Raw genomic sequence first — 22,911 nt, forward strand, 5'->3', positions numbered from 1 at the left:
AATCTAGAATCAGAAATTATGAATCTCAAAATTCTTTTCAATAAAACCAAGATTTCAGATTCCTGCTAGGTACCCAAGAGAGCAGTCTGCCAGGAAAGAATGATCTAAAACCTATCCAGTAGGGTTATTGCACAGTGGGGCCCACAGGACGATGGTTTCCAAGGGCTAGTCCTTATATAAAAAAAGGCCACAATAAATACATCTATATATTATGCCCCACTCTAACTTGACATGGTAAACACAAATATGATGAATTTTGCTTAAAAAAGAAACTCCTGAGGAAAGAAAAAGATGGAAAACTCTACCAAGGCCACTTAAGTCAGAAACTGTAATTACTATGACCACTGCCACAAAGGACACTCTCCAAATAGACTGACCATTCCAAGCACCAAGATTAACTAGTGACAAGGTTACCACACTTCAGTATCTCACTCAGATTACAGCTCGCACTGAGCGTTTAAAGAACTTCCTGGCAGAAGATGAGTCTAGAAAGGAAATAAGCTGCTGGCAATCAATCCATTCCTGAACTTAAGTCCATCATTAGTCATTAAGGGTTGAGGTGTTATCAGTGAGATGCTAGCAAACCCAAACTCTAGCAAATTCCAGTGTTTAGGCTATTATTTTTCCCTCACAGTTCTTGACATCTGCAAATGGAATTATGGTTGTTCTGTTCTTTTAAAAATCTGGATAGCACCATGTTTCACTCTCGTTGTAACTGCCCCACAATATGCCATCCAACGTAATAAGGATTCATGGCAATCCATGCAGCAGCCTGCGATGCACAAAGGAGCCCAAGATTTAAACCCTCCTGCTCACCCTATTAAAATGTCAAATCCTAAGCACACAAATAAAAACATACCACTCTACGATAAGGTATTCAATTATTCTCCAATTTCCTGTTATAATTAATGATTCATGATACACAGAGCGCTGGGTAGAATTCCAAACACCAAACTACGTGGTCAAAAGTTTCTAAATTGACAACTGAGCCAGCAAGCCACACCTTGCCATCAGCACAGACACACACAGTATGGAGAGTTAATCTGTTTTTAGCTGGATGGGTAGTGGGATTTCTCATGGCTTTTGCTTTTCAAAGCATTTACTCTCATTCTAAAACAGTATGCTATACACAAAACCATCCATTTTATTCCAGGATACATCTTAATGAGAATAAAAAGCTTTTGTATGCACATACTGCCAATACATTTAAAAAGGCCTAAATTTTAACAAGTAGGATAGACAAATTCATCGGACAAGAGATCATAAATTACTTTGGCCGAAAAAAATCTTTAAAAAAAATCTGGCTCAACATTCTGCTTGCAGGTCTCTACATATACTGTATATGTGGTGAGTGTGTATGTGTATGTGTATAGAGAGAGAGCTTTCTTTTGTTTAAAGGGAATGGACAACAGTCTAGCCCACTTTCCCATAGTCATGTAGGAACTACGATGTTTTTTGCGAGCAAAACAAGAAGTGCAAGGTCTGCATTCCCACCAACTCGATGCAAAGCTCCGAGAGCTTCCTGCAAAGTAAAGCCAGCACGGAGAATCCGGTCAATATCTGCAGCAGGAAAAATCAATGGTGGAAGAATGGCAGGACTTGATGATGGATGGCTGGTAGGTGGTTCATATTCAAGTAACAGCCTCGAAGCTTCAGGACAGACATTTTCTGTGGTTTCAGGCCTGTCTGTTACTGAATTCTGTATGCCCTGACCTAAGTCTTTAACCAATATGAAATTGGATGACAAAGACTTAGTTTGCTCAGAAGTCTGATTGAGTGCATCCTCCTCACCTGCTAAAAGTTTGGGTGAAATTTCTACACCTAAGGTGCAGTGTAACTGATCAGATGTTTTAGCTGAGGTTACAGTGACAGAACTGTTCTTGTTTATGGATTCCCTCGATTTGGGGACACCTTCCTCATCAGTTGACAGACCATCACCTAGACTCCTGAAGTTTCCACTTTCTACAGCCTCTATTCCAGTGTCAGATGAAGTAACTGTTAATTTTTCTGTCTTCATTGATACAGATACGGTCTGATGAAAGGAGACTTGTGGACACTGTTCAGTCCCGGTAAGATGCTCATTTTGGGTCCATCTTTCAGAAAGGTCTTTAATACTGGTTTGGCCCTCAGCTATGGTTTCTGATTGAAAGATTACATCTTCAGATGTATTTTCTGAAGCTGGTTTACTGCTAACAACCAAAAGTTCATGAAGTTCTTTCAAGGCGGCCGTTATAGATGAACAAGATTCTTCTGCTGACTCCACAGAGGGCTGACAACTGCCACAGAGACTTGGAGAGGAGGAGCAATGGCCATATTCTTTATTTGTTCCAGATATTTCAACATTAGTTTCTGGGGACTGTAAATCCTGAGTGGAAATGGAATCATTCAAAATTTCAGATGAAGGGTTACATTTTGATGTTTCTACTTCCATCAAGGGATTATCTAAAGTGAGATCCAATGCACCAATGTTCTTGACATCGGCATTCTGCCTGCCTGTTGAATTAAGCACAGTAACTAGGGACTGTTCAGCTATATCTATTTCCATAAGTGTTTCTGAATTTGAGCAGCCACTGCATCCTGAAGGTGGAATACTTTTCTTCGTACTCGGAAGATCCACATTCTGTGGGAGCCCATTTCCTTTCATCGTAGCTTCCAAATCAACAATTTTGTGTTGATTCTGTTGCCTTTCTTCAGGAAGCTCAAGGTCCCCTATGTTACAAAGATATTCTCGGTCATGTGAAGCTTTTTGTTGTGCAACCTCATACTGTTCATTCCCTGCTTGTTCGTGCTGCTGAGGGTCACTCACTTGACTCAGGTTATGATTTTCTGGATGCCAATCCTTTTCACCTAGAAACATCTGTGGTTCATGCATCCTAGTAGATGTGACAGATAAACTAGCTTCCTGTCTTGTATGGAGATGAAATTTGAGGCCCTGGGTGCTTCTTTCAGCAGATTTCTCCAGATTACCTGCAACAGTTGTTTCTTCGGATGAATTCTGCATAGGTATAGCTGGACTCTGGTCTGTTGGAGCATGGTCTGCTGAGGAAGCATGATCGGAAAGATCTTGTAAAGAAAGATGTTCTTTCTTTTTAGAGTTTATCTGGAATTCAGCTGAAGCCTTCAAAGCCTTCACAGCTTTAGGTTCAATGCTATCTGGGTCACTGGGCTTGATAGGGCAGACTGAAGCAGAGACAGAGCGAGCAAGACTCATAGGATTACCAGTATCAGGACTCTGTCCTAAAGAATGGGCTGGATGGTTAAACCCATCTGAAGTTGGTAATGATGACATTCCCAGTGAGGTAGATTCTTTACCGCTTTTCTCTATATGGAACACAGGGGAAAGGAAAAATATTAATTAGCAGGTAACTAACGCCACTAAATTACCAGAGGATACGAATCTAAATAGGGCAGAATAAAATAAGGTCCTCAAACTCGAGTTTCTCTTATACAAATAGAAATGATTTTAAAATTACTTTCTCATTGTGGTAGACAATCACAACATCAGAATAAGAGGTAGATGTGTTCTTAATAAAATATGCACACTGTAATTCAATGTGATTAAGTACCATTAACATGCATTCACAAAATGGCGGGGTTAGTGCTCAGGACTGAAGGACATTTATGTTTCTTTATTCCCTAGTCTAGTCTACAACTCTAGAATAGTTTCTCCAAGTGTATTTTTTTCACCACTTGCCCTAAAACGACCAGGGATGCTTGTGATGTATGCAGACACTGGGGTACCATACTTGAGAGTAAATCCAGGAATGTGCATTTTCAATAAGCTCCTTGGGTGATTCTTAAGGATATTACAAATCGTGAGAATCTTTGCACCAGAATGATTCTCATGCTAATGCACTTTTTTGAAAGTTTCAACTGTGAACACTGAGGTTACAAATGAGAAGTCTAAAACCAGGTATACCTGGACAGAGAGGGAATTATAAAGAGAAATAAGAAATAACATAATGATTGGGGACACAGAAGCAAATGTTCTATTTTATTTCTAGCCAAGCTTTCCAAAAATCATGGTAAAACTGGGTGAGCATCTGACTCAGAGTACAAAAGTAAATGAATGATCAGCAGATTAAATCACAATCATCATCCTACCAAATAATACAACTTTAAAGGCTTGTAAATTTTTATCACATTAATAGTGTGCAACTAAGTTAAGAATACTTAAGTATTTTAAAGAAAGGGGAATGTGGAGGGAGATGGTTCATTAATAGTTTTTCAATTGGCAATGACTATTTAAATTCATTGCTACTTAATGGCCACCAAAACAAGATGGCAGTCTAAAACACTAGCTCAGTGTAAGCATCATAATGATATCATTAAACATCAGTTCCAGCTCTTCTTTTGCCACTGATTCAGTTAAAAATTGACCTCTATGCACGTAAGATTTTTTTTTTTTTTTTGAGACGGAGTTTCGCTCTTGTTGCCCAGGCAGAAGTGCAATGGCGCCATCTCAGCTCACTGCAACCTCCGCCTCCCAGGTTCAAGCAATTCTCCTGCCTCAGCCTCCCTTACACGTATGCGCCACACGCCTAATTTTGTATTTTTAGTAGAGATGGGGTTTCTCCATGTCGGTCAGCGTGGTCTCAAACTCCTGACCTCAGGTGATCCGCTTGCCTCGGCCTCCCAAAGTGCTGGGATTACAGGCGAGAGCTGCTGCGCCCGACCATTGTAAGATCTTTAATTAAAAATCAAAAAGGGCTGGGCGCAGTGGCTCATGCCTGTAATCTCAGAACTTTGGGAGGCCAAGGCAGGTGGATCACCTGAGGTCAGGAGTTCGAGAACAGCCTGGCCAACATGGTGAAACCTCATCTCTACTAAAAATACAAAAATTAGCCGGGTGTGGTGGCGGGTGCCTGTAATCCCAGCTACTCGGGAGGCTGAGGCAGAAGAATCGCTTGAACCCAGGAGGGAGAGGTTGCAGTGAGCCAAGATTGCGCCACTGCACTCCAGTCTGGATGAAAGAATGAAACTTGGTCAAAAAATAATAATAATAATAATAAATAAAAATCAAAAAGCCAGTAACAAAAATGACTTCAAAATACAATTATTAGGGCAGATGCAACTCAAATGCTCAGTACTAAATGTTAACATCCAACAAGGGGGCTTGATCTTAAAAAGAAGCAAAGCAGTTATATTCAAATGGCTTTAAATCATTCTAATAAACTACTGGTTAACAGCACGAGAAGACAAAGCACTGTTTCAGAAAGCTATTGACTTCCCATGAAACAACCTCACCTTACTTATACTTTAGGGGTAAAAAGGAAAACTGCGCTTATCTCAGTTTAGGCTATACCCATTAGAGTCTAGAAACACAGTTATTAGTTTTTTTATTTTCATCCCACCAGATGTCTAACAGTTATTAGTTTTATTTATAAATTCCTAAGGCTGACTCTGGAAGAGGCTGAATTTTGAACTAATGTTAACAAAAACAATGCATTGTAGTGAAATATCCATGTAAGCAACATAAAGAGGTATGGTAAGGGCCTTCTGGTATTTGTGTGTTAGTTATAAACAAGTGAGGTCAAGGTGAACACACCCTCAATTAATTTTGTACTAAAAAAGTTGCATATAATCCTCCCGTAGCTGAGAAGGTCAGTTTCACTAGCCTAAGTCCTAAATGAAGCGGAGGACCAGGTCAGTTTACAGAATGATAGGAAAAGAGGATGAGGACAGTGGATATCAAGAATAATTAAACGATGCCTGCTTTTAACCTATCCTTACAAGAAAAAGAAAAAGGAAAGAAAGAAGAGAAACTAAATGCTATGTATCTAATTCCAACCAGCCTGCAAACTCCTACAAAGTCTTACGATGATGGCTTAAAAGACCATCTTTCCTCCTCTTAGTAAGTCAGTCAATGTACTCGAGCTGATGTTTACCATATTTACATCAGAGGAAAGCAGAGTGCTTCCTGAAAATCTGTCAGGCCAGGGACAGAAGGAAAAGCAAAGCCTTAGCTCCTGTTGTTGTTCACAGAGTCACCCTTGACAAGTCCCCTGGCCTAAGTTTCCATTTCTTCTTTAACAAAATTAAAATTTCTAACCCTCCATAACTCCAGGTAGTTGTGTGCAGTAATGTAAAAAAATAACTTTCAGTTTTTCCGAGGAAAGGGACTTATGAAATCCATAAAAGCATTGTTATCTCCAACAACAAAGTGTTGTGATGCCAATATTCTTGACGTGATATTTATAGTAGCCAAGATGGGGCAGGTATAATAGACACTGTTTTTACTGGGATTTTCTCCCTCTCGCATGGTTCTAATAAAGAATACATTTCTCAACAGCAATTTATGTTACATACGCATGTATGCATACCAAAATACAAATGCATATAGGCTAGTTGTAACCAGACTGAACAAGGTGAAATGCTGAATGACAAATGCTAACTTCCCAAACTGCTGCAGATACAGACTTTCAGATCACAGATGACAACTGGATGGAAGGCTTAACATGGTGTCTATAAATACCTGGTCTGGGGCCCACTCCAGCTGCAGTACACACACACTACATGCATCATGGCTTCTGACGCTCTGTGTGAATTAGGAAACAGACAAGCAAACTTGGGTTAACAATGCAAACCACACAGCATGCAGGGTTATAGTCTCCGTTCTTTTGTCATCTTTAAAATCAGGAACTGGTAGATTCAAAGTTGGGGGATGTTTCTGTAGTTTGGACATCCAAAATATTTGCTGGTTGCTTTCATTCTCTCACAATATACACAGCAATTTGTTAATTTCAACAGATTTTTAATAGATCTTGTAAAGAAATTAATTTTATGTTTCTACACATAGAGAATTCATGGGCAAATGTGAGACAGGTGAAGAAAGCAGATACATCCGATGGAATTAGGTGGTAAAAAAAACTTCTTATGGAGTAAAGTTGAGTGAACGTATCTAACAGTCCCTTTCCAAATTTCTTTCTCAGTTGAGATTCAATTTTAGAGGAAAACAAACCACCTAATTAAATTCTATCCTAGCTTATCTTCTTTATTTTTTCATCGGTATTTAAATAATACATCAGGCAGAGCACAGTGACTCTGGCCTGCAATCCCAACACTTTGAGAGGTCCAGGAGGATCACTTGAGGTCAGGAGTTCAAAACCAGCTGGGGCAACATAGTGAAACCTCATCCCTACTATTAAAAACATGTTTTTGTTTTTTTTTTAACATTTTAATATAGAGTTTATATAAAGTATTTAAAAAATAAGCTTTTTTTGTTTGTTTTTTGTTTGTTTTTCTTGAGACAGAGTCTCACTGTTGCCTAGGCTGGAGTGCAGTGGTGCAACCACAACTCACTGTAGCCTTGACCTCCCCAGGATCAGGAGATCTTCCCACCTCACCCTCCCGAGCAGCTGGACCACAGGTGCACGCCACCATGCCTGGCTAATTTTTTTTTTTTTTTTTGGAGAAGGAGTCTCATTCTGTCACCCAGGCTGGAGTAGAGTGGTGCGATCTTGGCCCACTGCAACCTCTGAATCCCGGGTTCAAGCAATTCTCCTGCCTCAGCCTCCAGAGTAGCTGGGATTACACCATGCCTGGCTAATTTTTGTATTTTTAGTAGAGATGAGGTTTCATCTCTACTAAACCTCATGAAACCTCACCTCTACTAAAATACTTTCACCTACTATTTTACAAAATACTTTCACCTACTATGTCTAGAGTATTTATTCGGATGATATTAGGAAGTCAATGTTCTAAATAAAAAGGACCTGATATCTAGACTTATTTCATTACTTAAATATTACAAAAATTAGCACAAGCCATACTACCAGCAACAAAAGGTTATTTAAGTAAAAAGCCATTTTCTTTTAATTCTTTAAAGTTGGTACATCCCCTTCACTAAGCCTGGAAACATAAGTGTATCTGTTTTAATCTCCCAAACTTTTATTAAAATATGGTAATTACCAAAAAAGGATAACTGTTATTAGTAGGTTAGAAAATACTGCTATCATCAGCTGATGTTTCTTAAATAATGGCACCAAGACTGTGGAAGTTAAAAGGAAAAAAGAAAAGAGACATTTCATAAAATGATAATATATCCTCATATTAACACACAGCATCATGACTAAGATGATAAATTACACCCCAAATGCAAAACTTTGTAAGGAACTATGTCAAACTCATTCAAGCTTACCTTGCTGGTAAGATTAAAACTACTAAGTTAGTTTGTCTGGTTGTTCAAAATTCCCCCCTTCCTACAAAATACTCAATTTACAACCAAAACTGTACTTAATATAAAAACTTGAGCCAAAAGGTGATGGGAGTCAATTCTTTTTTTTTTTGACACAGGATCTCACTCTGTCACCCAGGCTGGAGTGCAGTGGCGCAACGATGGCTCACAGCAGCCTTGAGCTCCTGGGGTTAGGTGATCCTCCCATCTCAGCTTCTCAAGCAGCTGAGACTATAGGTGCGCCACCATGGCTGGCTTTTTTTTTTCCCTTGTAGAGACAGACACTCACTATGTTGCCCAGGCCGGTTTCAAACTCCCAGGCTCAAGTGATCCTCCTGCCTCGGCCTACCACAGTGCTGGGATCACAAGCATGAGCCACCACGCCCTGACTCAAACTGTACTTTACATGTAAAACTAAGTCAAAAGGTGATGGGGCTGATTCTGAACAAAGTCAACCTGGAAAACTCCATCTGCCACCCACACCCATTCTAAAGCTCAATGACGGACATCTGAATGTTCTGCAGTAAAACAGTGGCAAAAGTTGCCTGGTTGTTTTTACAACTCTCACCCCTTTCGTCTTTAGGATAAAGCTATTCCCTGAACTTGTAAATCTAGTATTTTACTGTACTAGAAAAAGCAATGTGTGACACTAGTCACACTGATGAATAATTCCAGCACAAGACTGTAAAATAACCCAAACTCAAAAGTAAATTCTATTCAGCTTCTAGAAAATATATCCTAAAGTCACTGTTCTATAATAAATGGGGGGTTTCAGCAAAACTGTGTTACCCCATTTTATCCAGAAAACTTAGCTCCATCATTACATTTAAACAAGCTAAACAACTGAGACTTAGAAAGAAGTATTAGGTAGCACAATTTCAATATATACAGTGCTAATACGGCCTGATAACAATACTGTAATCTCAGACCATAACAATGCATCTTCAGTAATGTTCAGTTATGCTGGTCAGGCATGGTGGCTCGCTCCTATAATCCTGTCATTTCGGGAGGCTGAGGCAGGTGGACTCCTTGAGCCCAGGAGTTCAAGACCAGCCTGGGCAACATGGCAGAACCTCATCTCTACAAAAAATATAGAAATTAGTTAGACGTGGTGGCAAGCATCTGTAGTCATAGCTACTCACGAAGGGGAGACGGGAGGATCAGCCTGGGTGACAGAGTGAGACTTTGTCTCAAAAAAAAATTTTTTTTTAATTAGGTAAATAAAAATTTATACTTCTTTTTGTTGGTTCTTCTGTCTTTGGTGGCAGCACTTTCAGTAAATATTTTAAACGTTAGGGCTGCTTACACACAGTAGCAATGATACCTTTCAAAATAAACCAGGTCTAAGAGGCATGGTGGCTCATGCCTATAATACTTTGGGAGGCTAAGGCAAGAGGATCCACTTGAGCCTGTTTTGAGACTGAGGCTGAGGCTGCAGTGAGCCATGGCTGTGCCACTGCACTCCAGCCTGGGCAACAGAGTAAGACCAAATAAAATAAAATAAAATAAAATAAAATAAAATAAAATAAAGTAATAAAAAAACAAAATAAAATAAAATAGGCCTAATAAAAGGAAAGAAATAGGGAAACACTGTTGGACTCAAAAGTTAGTATCTGTTTACTGTCATAATTTTCTTTAGGAAAATCACAAAACAAAAACATACAAAAAAAACTTCCTAAAAAAATTTAGGAAGCTTCTAAAATGTATCTAAGCAAAATAACTCCAATCTATCTTAAAACACAGCAATGGACTTAGCTGTTCTTAATCTGTTGAAATACTAAAATACAGAATGTTTCTCCTTTTTATGATAGTGTCTCACTCTGTTGCCCAGGCTGGAGTGCAGTGGTGCCATCTTGGCTCACTGCAACCTCCGCCTCCCAAGTTCAAGCAGTTCTCCTGCCTCAGCCTCCCAAGTAGCTGGCATTACGGGGGTGTGCCACTGCACCCTGCTAATTTTTATATTTTTAGTAGAGATGGGGTTTCACCATGGCCAGGCTGGTCTCAAACACCCGACTTCAGATGATCTGCCCACCTGAGCCTCCCAAAGCACTGGGTAACAGGCGTGAGCCACCACACTGGGGCAGAATACAGAATTTTTTATTATTGTATTAAGGGATGGGTTTGGATATGGTAGCTCACACTTGTAATCCCAGCACTTTGGGAGGCCAAGGCAGGAGGATTGCTTGAGCCCAGGAGTTGGATAGGCCTGGACAACACAGCAAGACCCCATCTCCCCATCTCTGCTAAAAATAAAAAAAATTAGCCAGGTGTAGTCCCAGCTACTCAGGAGGCTGAGATGAGAGGACTGCTTGAGCCCAGGAAGTCAAGGGTACAGTGAACTACAATCATGTCACACTGCACACTGAACTCCAACCTGGGTGACACAGTGAGACGTCGTCTCCCAAAAAAAAAAAAAAAAAAAAAAAAAAAGGGAAGATCAAAGGAGGAGGTTAAGAAGACAAATAATGAACACATCTACTACTGGACCATGAGACTGATTAAAAACTGGAAAGGTTCCTACCCCTTCTGAAGCCCACATTTCCCTGGCTTACCCATTAATAACAAGTATTGAAGAGTTCAGCCATTCCAAATACCTGCATCCTCTGCTGATTTTTGAAGGGCTTCTGCTAATTCTTGGTCTGCAATCTCCTCTGGCCGTACATCCTCTCTTCCGGCCCCATATGCCAACCGGGCGCATTCTGGTAGCTCTCCCTCAGGAAGAAAGGTGGTCTGGGAGCCTGTGGTGCCGATCACGAGTACATTTTTCTTCAGGTCAATGGAACACTTAGAAGAAACCAACCGAAGAATAATAGCAGATAAAACACCATGCAGAAACATTATGATCCTTAATTTAAAACTCCAATCACAAATGGCCAGGCACGGTGGCTCATGCCTGTAATCCCAGCACTTTGGGAGGCTGAGGAGGGTGGATCACCTGAGGTCAGGAGTTCCAGACCAGCCTGGCCAACACGGTGAAACCCCGTCTCTACTAAAAATACAAAAATTAGCCAGGCGTGGTGGCACATGCCTGTAACTCCTAGCCACTTGGGAGGCTGAGGCAGAAGAATTGCTTGAACCTGGGAGGCGGAGGTTGCAGTGAGCCAAGATGGCACCAGGCAAGGCAGTCTCCACAGTATTCTTTACTCTATACTAATGCTCACTTCCTTTTTTGTGTATTTTATAACTACTTAATAGACAGTTGTGCACATATATGATTTACATCTATAAAGGTGGAGACTGCAGGTCTATACCATGACTAAAAAAATAAGAAAAGGCAGTGACAAGGTTTTACTGATACATACATTCATTCATTCATTCGTTCTATTTAGAATGCTGTGTGTTATTATCACTATGATGCATCTACTTTTACAGAAATATTTTAAAACAGTGACATAAAAATATTGATCAGCTATATTTTCAATTGTTTTTAACTCGATTTTGTTTTTTGAGTTGTGGTTTTGCTCTGTTACCCAGGCTGAAGTGCAGTGGCACAATCTTGACTCACTGCAGCCTGGTCTCAAGGGATCCCCTTGCCTCAGCCTCACGAGTAGCTAATGTACCACCACACCTAGCTAATTTTTGTATTTTTTGTAGAGACAGGGTCTCACTAAGTCACCCAGACTAGTCTCAAACTCATTCTGGTCTCAAGCAATCCTCCCTCCTTGGCCTCCAAAAATGGGAATTACAGGGTGTACTATCGTACCTGACAGGTTGACTGGATACAAAACCCTACTGTGAAAAATGTGAAGTACCCAGTGGGGTCTATAGCCCTACCACCCTGAACATGCCCGATCTCGTCTTAATTACCCAATGGACTAACTGCTTCTTCAATGGCAGCAGTATATCTTAAAATACTGTGCTTTACAGTAGAAAGATAAATATCAACACAAATTAATATATTAATTATGCACCCTATATTAAATAAACACTTTCATTCGTAACATACACCTTCCTTAACCTTGAAGGTCTTCTTCCCAAGTACTGTTTGATCAGCATCAGAGAATGCTAAAGACTTACTTGACTTACACTTTTAGTCAGGTTATCACAAAACTACTAATCAGGATCTAACCAGAATCTGAAAATTATATAAGGGAACCAAACTGTCCTTTACGATCTCAAAACATTTGGCAAGATTTAACAGATTCACAGAGAGATTTCACAAAAACAGATTCTATCTGTACTGACACATCATTTCAGTCTTTGTGTAACAACATAATTTAAGGACATTTCCAGGTTTGAAAAGTCGTATTTCTTAGTTTTCCAGTATACATAACCAATAAAAATAATGTAATAACCATATTACAAAAAGCAGATGCAAAAAAAAAAAGATAAGTGAAGCTCTTAATTACCTGATGCCGTTTAAGCATGTCCAGTCCCAGAAGCATGTCCATGGGCTGTTCCTCAAGTATAGAGAAGGAACATGGCAAAAAATCTCCTTCAATCTGAACCTGAGCTAAAAAGCACATGAAGAGAAAAGGTTATTGTTATGTACTTCAAAAGAGAGATGGAGTTTCGCTCTTGTTGCCTAGGCTGGAGTGCAATGGCACGATCCTGGCTCATGGCAACCTCTGTCTCCCGGGTTCAAGTGATTCTCTTGCTTCAGCCTCCCAAGTAGCTGGGATTACAGGCATGCACCATCACGCCTGGCTAATTTTTGTATTTTTAGTAGAGACAGGGTTTCGTCATGTTGGTCAGGCTGGTCTCAAACTCCCGACCTCAGGTTACCTGCCCACCTCGGCCTCCCAAAGTGCTGGGATTACAGGCATGACCCACCAGGTCCAGCCGAAAAGTTCTTTTCATTATTTTTTTTTGAGACAGAGTCTTGCTCTGCCGCCCAGGCTGCAGTGCAGTGGCATGATGTCGGCTCACTGCAACCTCTGCCTCCTGTGTTCAAGTGATTCTCTGATTCTCTACCTAAACCTCCCAAGTAGACAGGATTACAAATGCACGCCACCACACCCGGCTAATTTTTGTATTCTTAGTAGAGACAGTGTTCACTGTGTCAGCCAGGCTGGTCTCAAACTCCTGACCTCACGTGATCCACCCACCTTGGCCTCCCAACGTGTTGGGATTACAGGCGTGAGTCACCTCACCCGGCCAAAAACTTTTTGTAGAGATTGAGTCTCGCCATACTGACCAGGCTGGCCTGAATTTCTGGCCTCAGGCAGTCATCCTGCCTTGGCCTCCCAAAGTGCTGGGATTATAGGAGTGAGCCACCACACCCAGCAGATGACCTATTTTTAAAGAATTCCTTCCTTACACAAGATACTGTGTATTTTCTTCTAAAATCTGTAACTTTCCTTTCCACATCTAGGTTTTGGGTTGTGGGTTTTTTTTTTTTTTTGAGACAGGGTCTGCTATGTTGCCCATGCTGGTCTCGAACTCCTAGGCTCAAGCAATCCTCCCTCCCCCGCATCTAAGTCTTTACCCTGAATTCGCTTTTGTGTGGTGTGGGTAGGATCCAATTTCTAATTCATTTCTCCCCATGGATACCTCTTGCCCCAGCAACATTTCCTAAAATTGCCCCATTGCTCTGTAAGACTTCCTCTCATTGATCAAGGTTCATATAATCATGGGTTTGTTTCTACTCATATCTTCCAGATAGTCCTTTGACATCTAGAAGGCAATGTAGTTCTGGAGTATTTTGCCCATTCTCACAATATAGAGCCCATGCCGAATTTAAAATGAGCACATCCAGTCTCACAAACAACCAGGATTTTGATGGCATCTCAATGGCTCTGTGGATGAATGTGGGAGAACTGCCACCCCCAACATACTGAATCTTCTAATCCGTGGTAAAGCTTTCCTTTTATTTAGGTTTCTCCTATTGCTATAAGGGTTTTTTCATGCTAATCATAGCCACGGATGTAAAATCCACAAGGATGGCCACAGAGCTTGGTACTTATTTTGTCTCCTCCTATTAACTTCTCACTTAAAGCCATCAAAAATCTGAGAACTCAGCCCCTGAAGGAACCAGTTTATGGTATTCCTGCAAAACTCTCAGTCCTACTGTGTTTAGCGAAGTATGAGAATAAGGTAGTTGAACTATCTTTATCCTACACAAATCAATAAGAGAAACACAAAGACCCTGATAAACAGACACACATATTTCAAAAGAAAGGAAAAGTAAATGTGTAAAAAAACTATCATTTGCAATGAAAGAAAAGTAACTTAGAATAAGCAACCACTCTTTTATTTGTAAAAAAAAAAAATTTTTTTTTGAGAAAAGAATACTGCTCTATTGCCCAGGCTGAAATATACTGGCATGATCTCGGCTCACTGCAATCTCTGCCTCCTGGGTTCAAGTGATCCTCTCACCGCAGCTTCTGGAGTAGCTAGGACTATAGGCGTACGTCACAACAACTGGCTAATTTTTTGTATTTTTAGTAGAGATGTGGTTTCGCTATGTTGCCCAGGCTGGTCTCGAACTCCTGAGCTCAAGCAATCCGCCCACCTTGGCCTCTCAAAGTGCTGGGATTTTAGGCATGAGCCACCACACTCAGCCTTATTTGTAAATTTAAGAGGGAAAACTAATATTGCTTAACAGTACAGGACATTAAAATGCATATTCATTCAGTGGCGGATAAACCGGATTGGTACAGGTTAGCAACATATCAAGAGTCCTAAAGCATCCGGAACTTTGATTCAGTAGTTTCACTTACAGGAATCTTGACTAGGGGAAAAAAAATCAAAATATGCAGAAAACTATACTGCCATGGTATAACAGGAAACATAACTGGCCAAGCGCAGCAGCTCAGGCCTGTAATCCCAGCACTCTGGGAGGCTGAGGCAGGCGAATCACTGAGCTCAGGAGTTTGAGACCAGCCTGGGCAACATCGTGAAACCCTGAATCTACTACAAATCCAAAAATTACCCGGGTGTGGTAACAGCTGCCTGTAATCCCAGCAATTTGGGAGGCTGAGGCAGGAGAATCGCTTGAACCTGGGAGGCACAGGCTGCAGTGAGCCAAGATTGCGCCACTGCACTCCAGTGTGGGCAACAGAGCAAGACTGTCTCAAAAAAAAAAGAAAAAAAGAAAACAACCCAAAAGCTGTTCTTTAAACCTGCAACAGAAGGCTATACATTTATTCACTTATTTAAATAATTATTTTGAAATTTATAATGACATTGGGAAAAAGTTTCACTTTTTCTTAGAGCAGAATATAAAATTTTAAACATGAAATAAATCACTTTTTTTTTTTTTTTTGCGACAGAGTCTCGCTGTCTCCCAGGCTAGAGTGCAGTGGCGCGATCTCGGCTCACTGCAAGCTCCGCCTCCCGGGTTCACGCCATTCTTTCTCCTGCCTCAGCCTCCCGAGTAGCTGGGACTACAGGCGCCTGCCACCATGCCCGGCTAATTTTTTGTATTTTTAGTAGAGACGGGGTATCACCATGTTAGCCAGGATGGTCTCGATCTCCTGACCTCGTGATTCGCCCACCTCAGCCTCCCAAAGTGGTGGGATTACAGGTGTGAGCCACCACGCCTGGCCGAAATAATCACCTTTTATAAGATTAAAAAATGCACAGAAAAAAGACCAGAAGGAGATATGCCCAAATGATACCGGTGGTTGAGTCTCACTACAGGAATTTAAGGAATGTTTTTTACCTTCATCTCACATTTCTATACTTTTGAAGTTCTCTATAGCAAGCATCTATTAAACAGATAATGAAACAAGAAAATAAAAAGAATTCTGATTAGAGATGAAGGACTGAACACACGCATTTATCTACATTTACTTCTAAAACATTACAAAAAGGGTTTCTGGGTTGTGTCTAAGGCACATTTTTTTTTTTTTTTTTTTTTTTTGAGATGGAGTTTCACTCTTGTTGCCCAGGCTGGAGTGAAATGGAACGATGCTCACTGCAACCTCCGCCTCCCAGGTTCAAGTGATTCTCCTGCCTCAGCCTCCTGAGTAGCTGGGATTACAGGCACCCGCCACCACGCTGGGCTAATTTTTGTATTTTTAGTAGAGACGGGGTTTCACCATGTTGGTCAGGCTGTCTCGAACTCCTGACCTCAGGTAATCCACCCACCTCAGCGTCCCAAAGTGCTGGGATTACAGGCGTGAGCCACTGCGCTCAGCACTAAGGCGTAACTTTTTAAGGCCAAATATAATAGTAGAGACCATAGGAACAAAATTTTAGAGCTAAAAAGCAGATGACAGTGAGGAAAACTGAGCAGCAACCCAACTGACATTACAGAACTCCTATGGGGCATAGGAACTGGTCACAAATACCTCTGCAGATAGGAGGAGAGATGGGCCCAAAGCAGCAAGGCTGGCGGGAAGGCTGCAGAGGCAGTTAGCCCTTGGGGTGTCCCTCCTGCACTCTGCTAGGCCAGGAGACCCTTCACCCCAGTAGCAGACTAGAGCCTTATTTTCTGGAGAGGGTGAAACAGAGGCACTCTTAACAGAGGTGAGCATGGAGGGAGACAGGGACAGAACAAGTATCTAAGTGAAAACCAGGGGAAATAAATAAAATCCAACTGAGATGCCAGCCTTTCTCTTCCTCCCAACTTCTAGACCCATCCTACAGTGAAGGCCACAAGGGCCATGGCTGCCTACCCAGGTCATTTTCCAAACAAGCCTTTTGGTGGCCCACTCCTTTTTTTTTTTTTTTTTTTGAGACAAGGTTTCATTGTCACCCAAGCTGGAGTACGGTAGTATGAACACAGCTCACTGCGGCATCTATCTCCCTGGCTCAAGTAATACTCCTGCCTTAGCCTCTCGAGCAGCTGGGACTATTGGCACTTGCCACCACACCCAGCTATTTAACAAAAATTTTTGTAGAGACGAGTTATCCCTTTGTTGCCCAGGCTGGTCTCAAATTCCTGGCCTCAAGTCATCACCCCACATAAGCCTCCTAAAGCACTGGGATTGTAGGTGTGAGCCATCGCAGCCAGCCAGTGGCCCACTCTTCAATGTGAGCTGATGCCAAGGATCACAAGACATTTATGAAAACCATATAAAGTAAAATACAAACAAATACAAAATGCAACACAAAGGCTGGAAGACAAAGTTGAAGAAATCCCACAGAAAAACAAAAGAGAAGAAAACTAGAGGACAAGACCAGGATAGATTATCCTATGTGAATAACAGACATTCCAGAGGGGAGAAAATCATCGTCAAAATCATTCGGAGAAAGTCCCCAGAACGGAGGGATGTGACCATCTAGACTATACAGGTTACCAAGTACCTAGTACAGTATATGAGAAGAGATCCACACCCAAGCATCCATTGTGGAAATTCAAAACACTGAGGTCAAAGGGAAGATCTATAAGCTTCAAAGGAGAAAAACAAGGCTGGGCACGGTGGCTCACGCCATAATCCCAGCCCTTCGGGAGGCCTGGTGGGTGGATCGATCACTTGACGACAGGAATTTGAGAGAGATCATCCTGGCCAATATGGCGAGAACACAAAAATTAGCTAGGTGTGGTGGTGCACGCCTGTGATCCCAGCTACTCAGGGAGGCTGAGTCAGGAGGATCGCTTGAACTCGGGAGGTGGACATTGCAGTGAGCCGAGATCGCGCCACTGCACTCCAGCCTGGGCGACAGAACAAAGACTGTTTCAAAAAAACAGAAAAGAAAAAGAAAGTTTTCACATAAAGGATCAAGAATCGGAACGGAATCCATCCTCACCACAGCAACACTGACAGTGAAAAGGTTAAGGGGCAATGCCTCAAAATTGTGAAGGAAAATGATTTCCAACCTAGGCAGACGAGTAGAAGGTAGGGAAAAAAAGACATGTCTGATACTTAGTCTCAATTTACTGCCACACACCTCTTCTAAGAAAGTTACTGGAAGATGCACTCCAATAAACTGAGGAGCAGATAAAAAAGAGGAAGACAAGGGATTCACGTAATCCAACACAAGACAGAGGAGAAAGGAATCTGCAGGACTCAGTCAAGTCAAATTCCAAAACAACAGCTCTGAAGCAGGCCTGAAACTGCCGGTCCAGGCTCAAGAAGTGTCTTTGACAGGATGAAATGTACAGGCTATTGGGTGTGTTTGAATCAATTTAAAGGAGATTTGCATAATTAGGAAATGTCTAGGATGAATACTACGCAAGAAACCAAGTGAGAAAAACAGGACAATTATTAATTCTAAGAGAAAATAATACTAGCCACGAAAGAAAAGCAATCACATTCAATTAGATGGCTCAGCTCTCAAACACAGTCATATAAGTAAACAGCAAAATAAACATGTTATTTAGAAATATGCAGGTAAGTATCAAAATAAATCAGCTAAAATAATGGAAAGGGATTAGCTTTTCAGGAAATAGAAACGTAGAAGAGACTAGTTTTTTTGTAACCAGCAGAAACACATAACTTTGACAGAACACAGGATTTAAAACTTCTAGAAATTAGGCTTGCTGGCTCAGACATACCCACGCAAAAAGAAATTTAAAACAACAACAACAAAATAAGAACAAAAAACCCTCTAAAAACTTGAAAATCTACTACCCTACCTACAAATAGCCTACAGAAAGACAACAAGCCCCAGTGCCTTTTGCTCACCTAGATGTACCCTTCCAATAATCTTCTGGGTGCCCACTCCTTTGGCAATCCCTGCCCACCGACGATCCACCAGTCTCATTATATTACACCTTTCTGCACAAGCTTGGCTCATAATAGTCATCTGGGCACCTGGAGAAGTAGAGAAACATCAGACAATAAAAACAAATCCACTTTGTGAAAAGACTCAAAATATAGCACTAATTAATAATAAAACAAAAACCAAGTACACCCCAAGGCTTTTCTCTCTACAAAATCATTTCTACCTAGCAAGTGTCCAGGCCTGCCTCATCAACTTTCAGTTCTACTCTGTAATCTGAAACACTATATAAAATTTGACATTGAGCGAAGCATATTTTGTAGCAATGTAATAATTAAATGACATTTTAAAACTTTACCAGTAGAAAGCAATGATGTCCCGTGTCTACAGATGGCAATGCTAAATTAGCAGTACTTTGCACTTTTTACCGAGTATCTTTAAGCCGTCGCCTCCTGGCTTCAAACGATTCTCCTGCCTCAGCCTCCTGAGTACCTGGGATTAACAAGCTTGTGCCATCATGTCCAGCTAATTTTTTTTTTTTTTTTTGAGATGGAGTCTCACTCTGTTACCCAGGCTGGAGTGCAGTGGCGCAGTCTCGGCTCACTGCAAGCTCCGCCTCCTGGGTGCACGCCATTCTCCTGCCTCAGCCTCCAGAGTACTGTCCGCTACCACGCCCGGCTAATTTTTTGTATTTTTAGTAGAGATGGGGTTTCACAGTGTTAGCCAGGATGGTCTCGATCTGACCTCGTGATCCACCCGCCTCGGCCTCCCAAAGGGCTGAGATTACAGGCATAAGCCACCACGCCCGACAGGTCCAGCTAATTTTTATATTTTTAGTAGAGACGGGGTTTCACCACTTTGGCCAGGCTGGTCTGGAACTCCTCACCACAAGTGATCTGCCCACCTCAGCCTCCCAAAGTGTTGGGATTACAGGTGTGAGCCACGGTGTCCGGCCCTATCAAGTTGTTTTTATATCAAACTTTGGGCTGGGTGTAGTGGCTCACGCCTGCAATCGTACTTTAGGAGGCCAAGACAGGAGGATCACCTCCAAGGAGTGGGAAACCAGCTTGAGCAACATAGTAATATCCCATCTCACTATGTAAGCAAGTAAGTACATTATTTACTACTTTATCTGCTCAAAAAATAAAATTAAAAACAAAAACCTCACACTGGGACACCATAGTCTACTATTAATAAATCATGCAGTCTCCCAAAATTTAGAAGTGGACTTCCATACTCTGCTCCAACAATTAGACTCTCTTCCCTTTAAATAGGAGGGCACTTAGGCTATTTTCTCTCCCAGAAACACATACTCGGCGGGTCGGCCTATGTAGAAGACAGTCGCTTCTATAATCTTTACTGTCCTAATTTCTCCTTGAAACTCTAGTTCTACATTCTTGTGCACTGGACATTTCTGTCAAAGCCAACAGGCATAAAACTCCTTCTCCCCAAATAATTCCCACTTTGGATTTCTCTGTCTTTGCCGATGGGATTATTTTCTCACAGCCATAAAACCTGTGCATTGTTCACTTTTGACTCTTCTAGTCTTCTTTCTTCTCTCAAACCTGTAAATAAGGTCTATGCAATTTCTGATGCCCTTTTCTCGTCTTTTTTTCGAGACGGAGTCTCGCTCTGTCACCCAGGCTGGAGTGCAGTGGTGCGATCTCGATCTCGGCTCACTGCAAGCTCTGCCTCCTGGGTTCGTGCCATTCTCCTGCCTCAGCCTCCCGAATAGCTGCGACTACAGGCGCCTGCCACCAAGCCCGGCTAATTTTTTGTATTTTTAGTAGAGACGAGGTTTCACCGTGTTAGCCAAGATGGTCTCAATCTCCTGACCTCATGATCCGCCCGCCTCGGCCTTCCAAAGTGCTGGGATTACAGGCGTGAGCCACTGCGCCCAGCCGAGTTTTACTCTTGTTGCCCAGGCTGGACTGCAATGGTACAATCTTGGTTCACTGCAAGCTCCACCTCCCACGTTCAAGCGATTCTCCTGCCTCAGCCTCCCAAGTAGCTGGGATTATAGGCAAGTGCCACCACGCCCGGCTAATTTTTGTATTTTTAGTAGAGACGGGGCTTCACTGTGTTGGCCAGACTGGTCTCAAACTCCTGACCTCAGGTGATCCACCCGCTTTGGCCTCCCAAAGTTCTGGGATTACAGGCGTGAGCCACCGCGCCTGTCCTGATGCTCTTTCTTCTAACCATAGTGATCAGCCTGGCTCACGCTGCCATTCTCTTGCAAGAGGACAATTGTTCTGGCTTCCTAATCACTCCGTGGATGCGTAAAGAAAGGAAATTGTTGTGACCCATAGGGGTACAGAATTCTCCAGATCTGTATCTACCTTTAGTTTTCCTAAAATACCACTTTTTTTTTTTTTTTTTTGGAAACACAGTCTTGCTCTGTTACCCAGGCTGGAGTGCAGTACAGTGGTGTAATCTCAGCACAATGCAACCTCTGCCTCCTGGGTTCAAGCGATTCTGCTGCCTCAGCCTCCTAAGCAGTAGGATTACAGGCGTGCCACCATCATGCCTGGCTGATTTTGTATTTTTAGTAGAGATGGGGTTTCACCATGTTGGCCAGGCTGGTCTTGAACTCCTGACCTCAAGTGATCTACCCGCCTCCCAAAGTGCTGGGATTACAGGTCTGAGCCACTGCACTGGGCCAACAGTACCATTTTCAAATCACTTACTTCTTCATCTGCTTAGAAGTCCTCAATGGTTTCCACTCCTTATGAGATTAGTTTCAAACTACCATCACCACAGCTTCAGATCCCACCCCATCCTGGCTCCACTGTTTCTTTCTGGCCTTACATTCTAACTACTCTAAACCCTCTGCTTCAGCAGGAGGAATATGAATGTCGCCTTTGCCATTCACTCACTGTGACCCTCCGGTAAAATACTCCCTCTCTCCTGCTTTTTTTTCTGAATTCCACCGATGCTTCAAGATCCAGCTCAAGACCCACTTCCTCCTCAACTGACTGCCCTTTTGCAATGACTTTGCCTCTCACTCAATTCCAACACTTCTGCTCATATTACTCACAGGTACCCTACACTTTATAAGAAATAAAAGTTCTTGGTATTTGAGAAAGGTTAGATTTTAAAAGGCCCAGAAATAATGAAGGAAAAGGGAATTTGGAAAGGCAGCTCTCTCTTTTTCTTCCTCCTTTTTAACTTTAATCTACAAAAGCAAGTTATTAAAGTAAGCAACCCAGGGTGAGAAGGGCCCCTTTCACTGCTCTCCTGCATTTTCCAAAGCCTCAGCTCAAACGCTGTCTTTTGGAAAGACTCTCCTGAGCACCTCGGTCAGAGTGAGAAAGTGGTCTCTATAGCCATCCAACATTCACCTGATTTTTGCACAGTGGTTGAGATTTCTGGCATCAAGGGGACCTGGGCCTGAATCCAAAGCCCACCACTCACGAACTCTGTATACCTGGAAGCGTGACTTGATCTTCTCTATATCTAAGTTTCCTTATGGATAAGATAGGAACTATAGTAGAACAAAGTACATAGAGCTGTTCTGAGGATGAAATAAAATTGAGTAAGATGATTACATTGAGCACCTAGCATGGTGCTTGGCACACAATAAGGAATCAACACACACTGAGTATTCTATTAGCATCTCCTATGTATTTGTCTTTCACTCACACAGGGGCCCTCTGAGGCTCCAGCCACTAAGTCTTATCACGAAGCACTCAGCACAAGGCCCTACACACAACAGACATTTTTAAAACGGAATCATCAGTAAATTTACTTCTCCCAGGAATGTATCTCAAGATACAAACTTCTTTTTTTTTTTTTTTTCCCCCCCTGAAGGCTGGGTCTCACTTACCCAGGCTGGGGCACAGTGGCACGATCACAGCTCACTGCAGCCCTGAACTCTGCAGTCACCACAGGCTCCAACATTCACCTGAAGTACCTGGGACTACAGGTATGCACCACCACACCCGGCTAATTTTTGTATTTTTTGTAAAGGCGAGGTTTCCCCATGTTGCCCAGGCTGGTCTCAAAACTCCTGGGCTCAAGCAATTCACGCATCTCACCCTCCCAAAATGCAGGAATTACAGGTATAAGCCACTACACCCAGTCTCAAGGTACAAACTCTTAATGAGAGTTGAGGTCAGGAGCTCCCGATCAGCCTGCACAATTCAGGGGAACTCTCTCTACAAAAAGTTAAAAAAATCAGC

The 22,911-nt window shown here is 42.0% G+C and overlaps 2 protein-coding genes across 2 annotated transcripts; both read right to left on the reverse strand.

The window, feature by feature from the left end:
• Positions 1–1,127: 1,127 nt before the first annotated feature.
• On the reverse strand, positions 1,128–3,743 carry RSC1A1 (regulatory solute carrier protein, family 1, member 1). The gene has a single exon (XM_011993977.1). The coding sequence runs from the start codon at positions 3,287–3,289 to the stop codon at positions 1,433–1,435; it is 1,857 nt and encodes a 618-aa protein (XP_011849367.1). The 5' UTR covers positions 3,290–3,743; the 3' UTR covers positions 1,128–1,432.
• Positions 2,905–18,826, reverse strand: LOC105549436 (protein DDI1 homolog 2-like; the record flags this gene model as incomplete). The annotated part of the gene is made up of 5 exons (XM_011993985.1): positions 2,905–3,321; positions 6,476–6,538; positions 10,771–10,960; positions 12,526–12,629; positions 18,694–18,826. Coding segments are annotated over 4 exons (444 nt in total), but the record flags the coding sequence as incomplete, so codon positions are not given.
• Positions 18,827–22,911: the final 4,085 nt, after the last annotated feature.

Source organism: Mandrillus leucophaeus, unplaced genomic scaffold, assembly GCF_000951045.1.
Source record: "Mandrillus leucophaeus isolate KB7577 unplaced genomic scaffold, Mleu.le_1.0 Scaffold439, whole genome shotgun sequence".
NCBI classification, from domain to species: Eukaryota; Metazoa; Chordata; class Mammalia; order Primates; family Cercopithecidae; genus Mandrillus; species Mandrillus leucophaeus.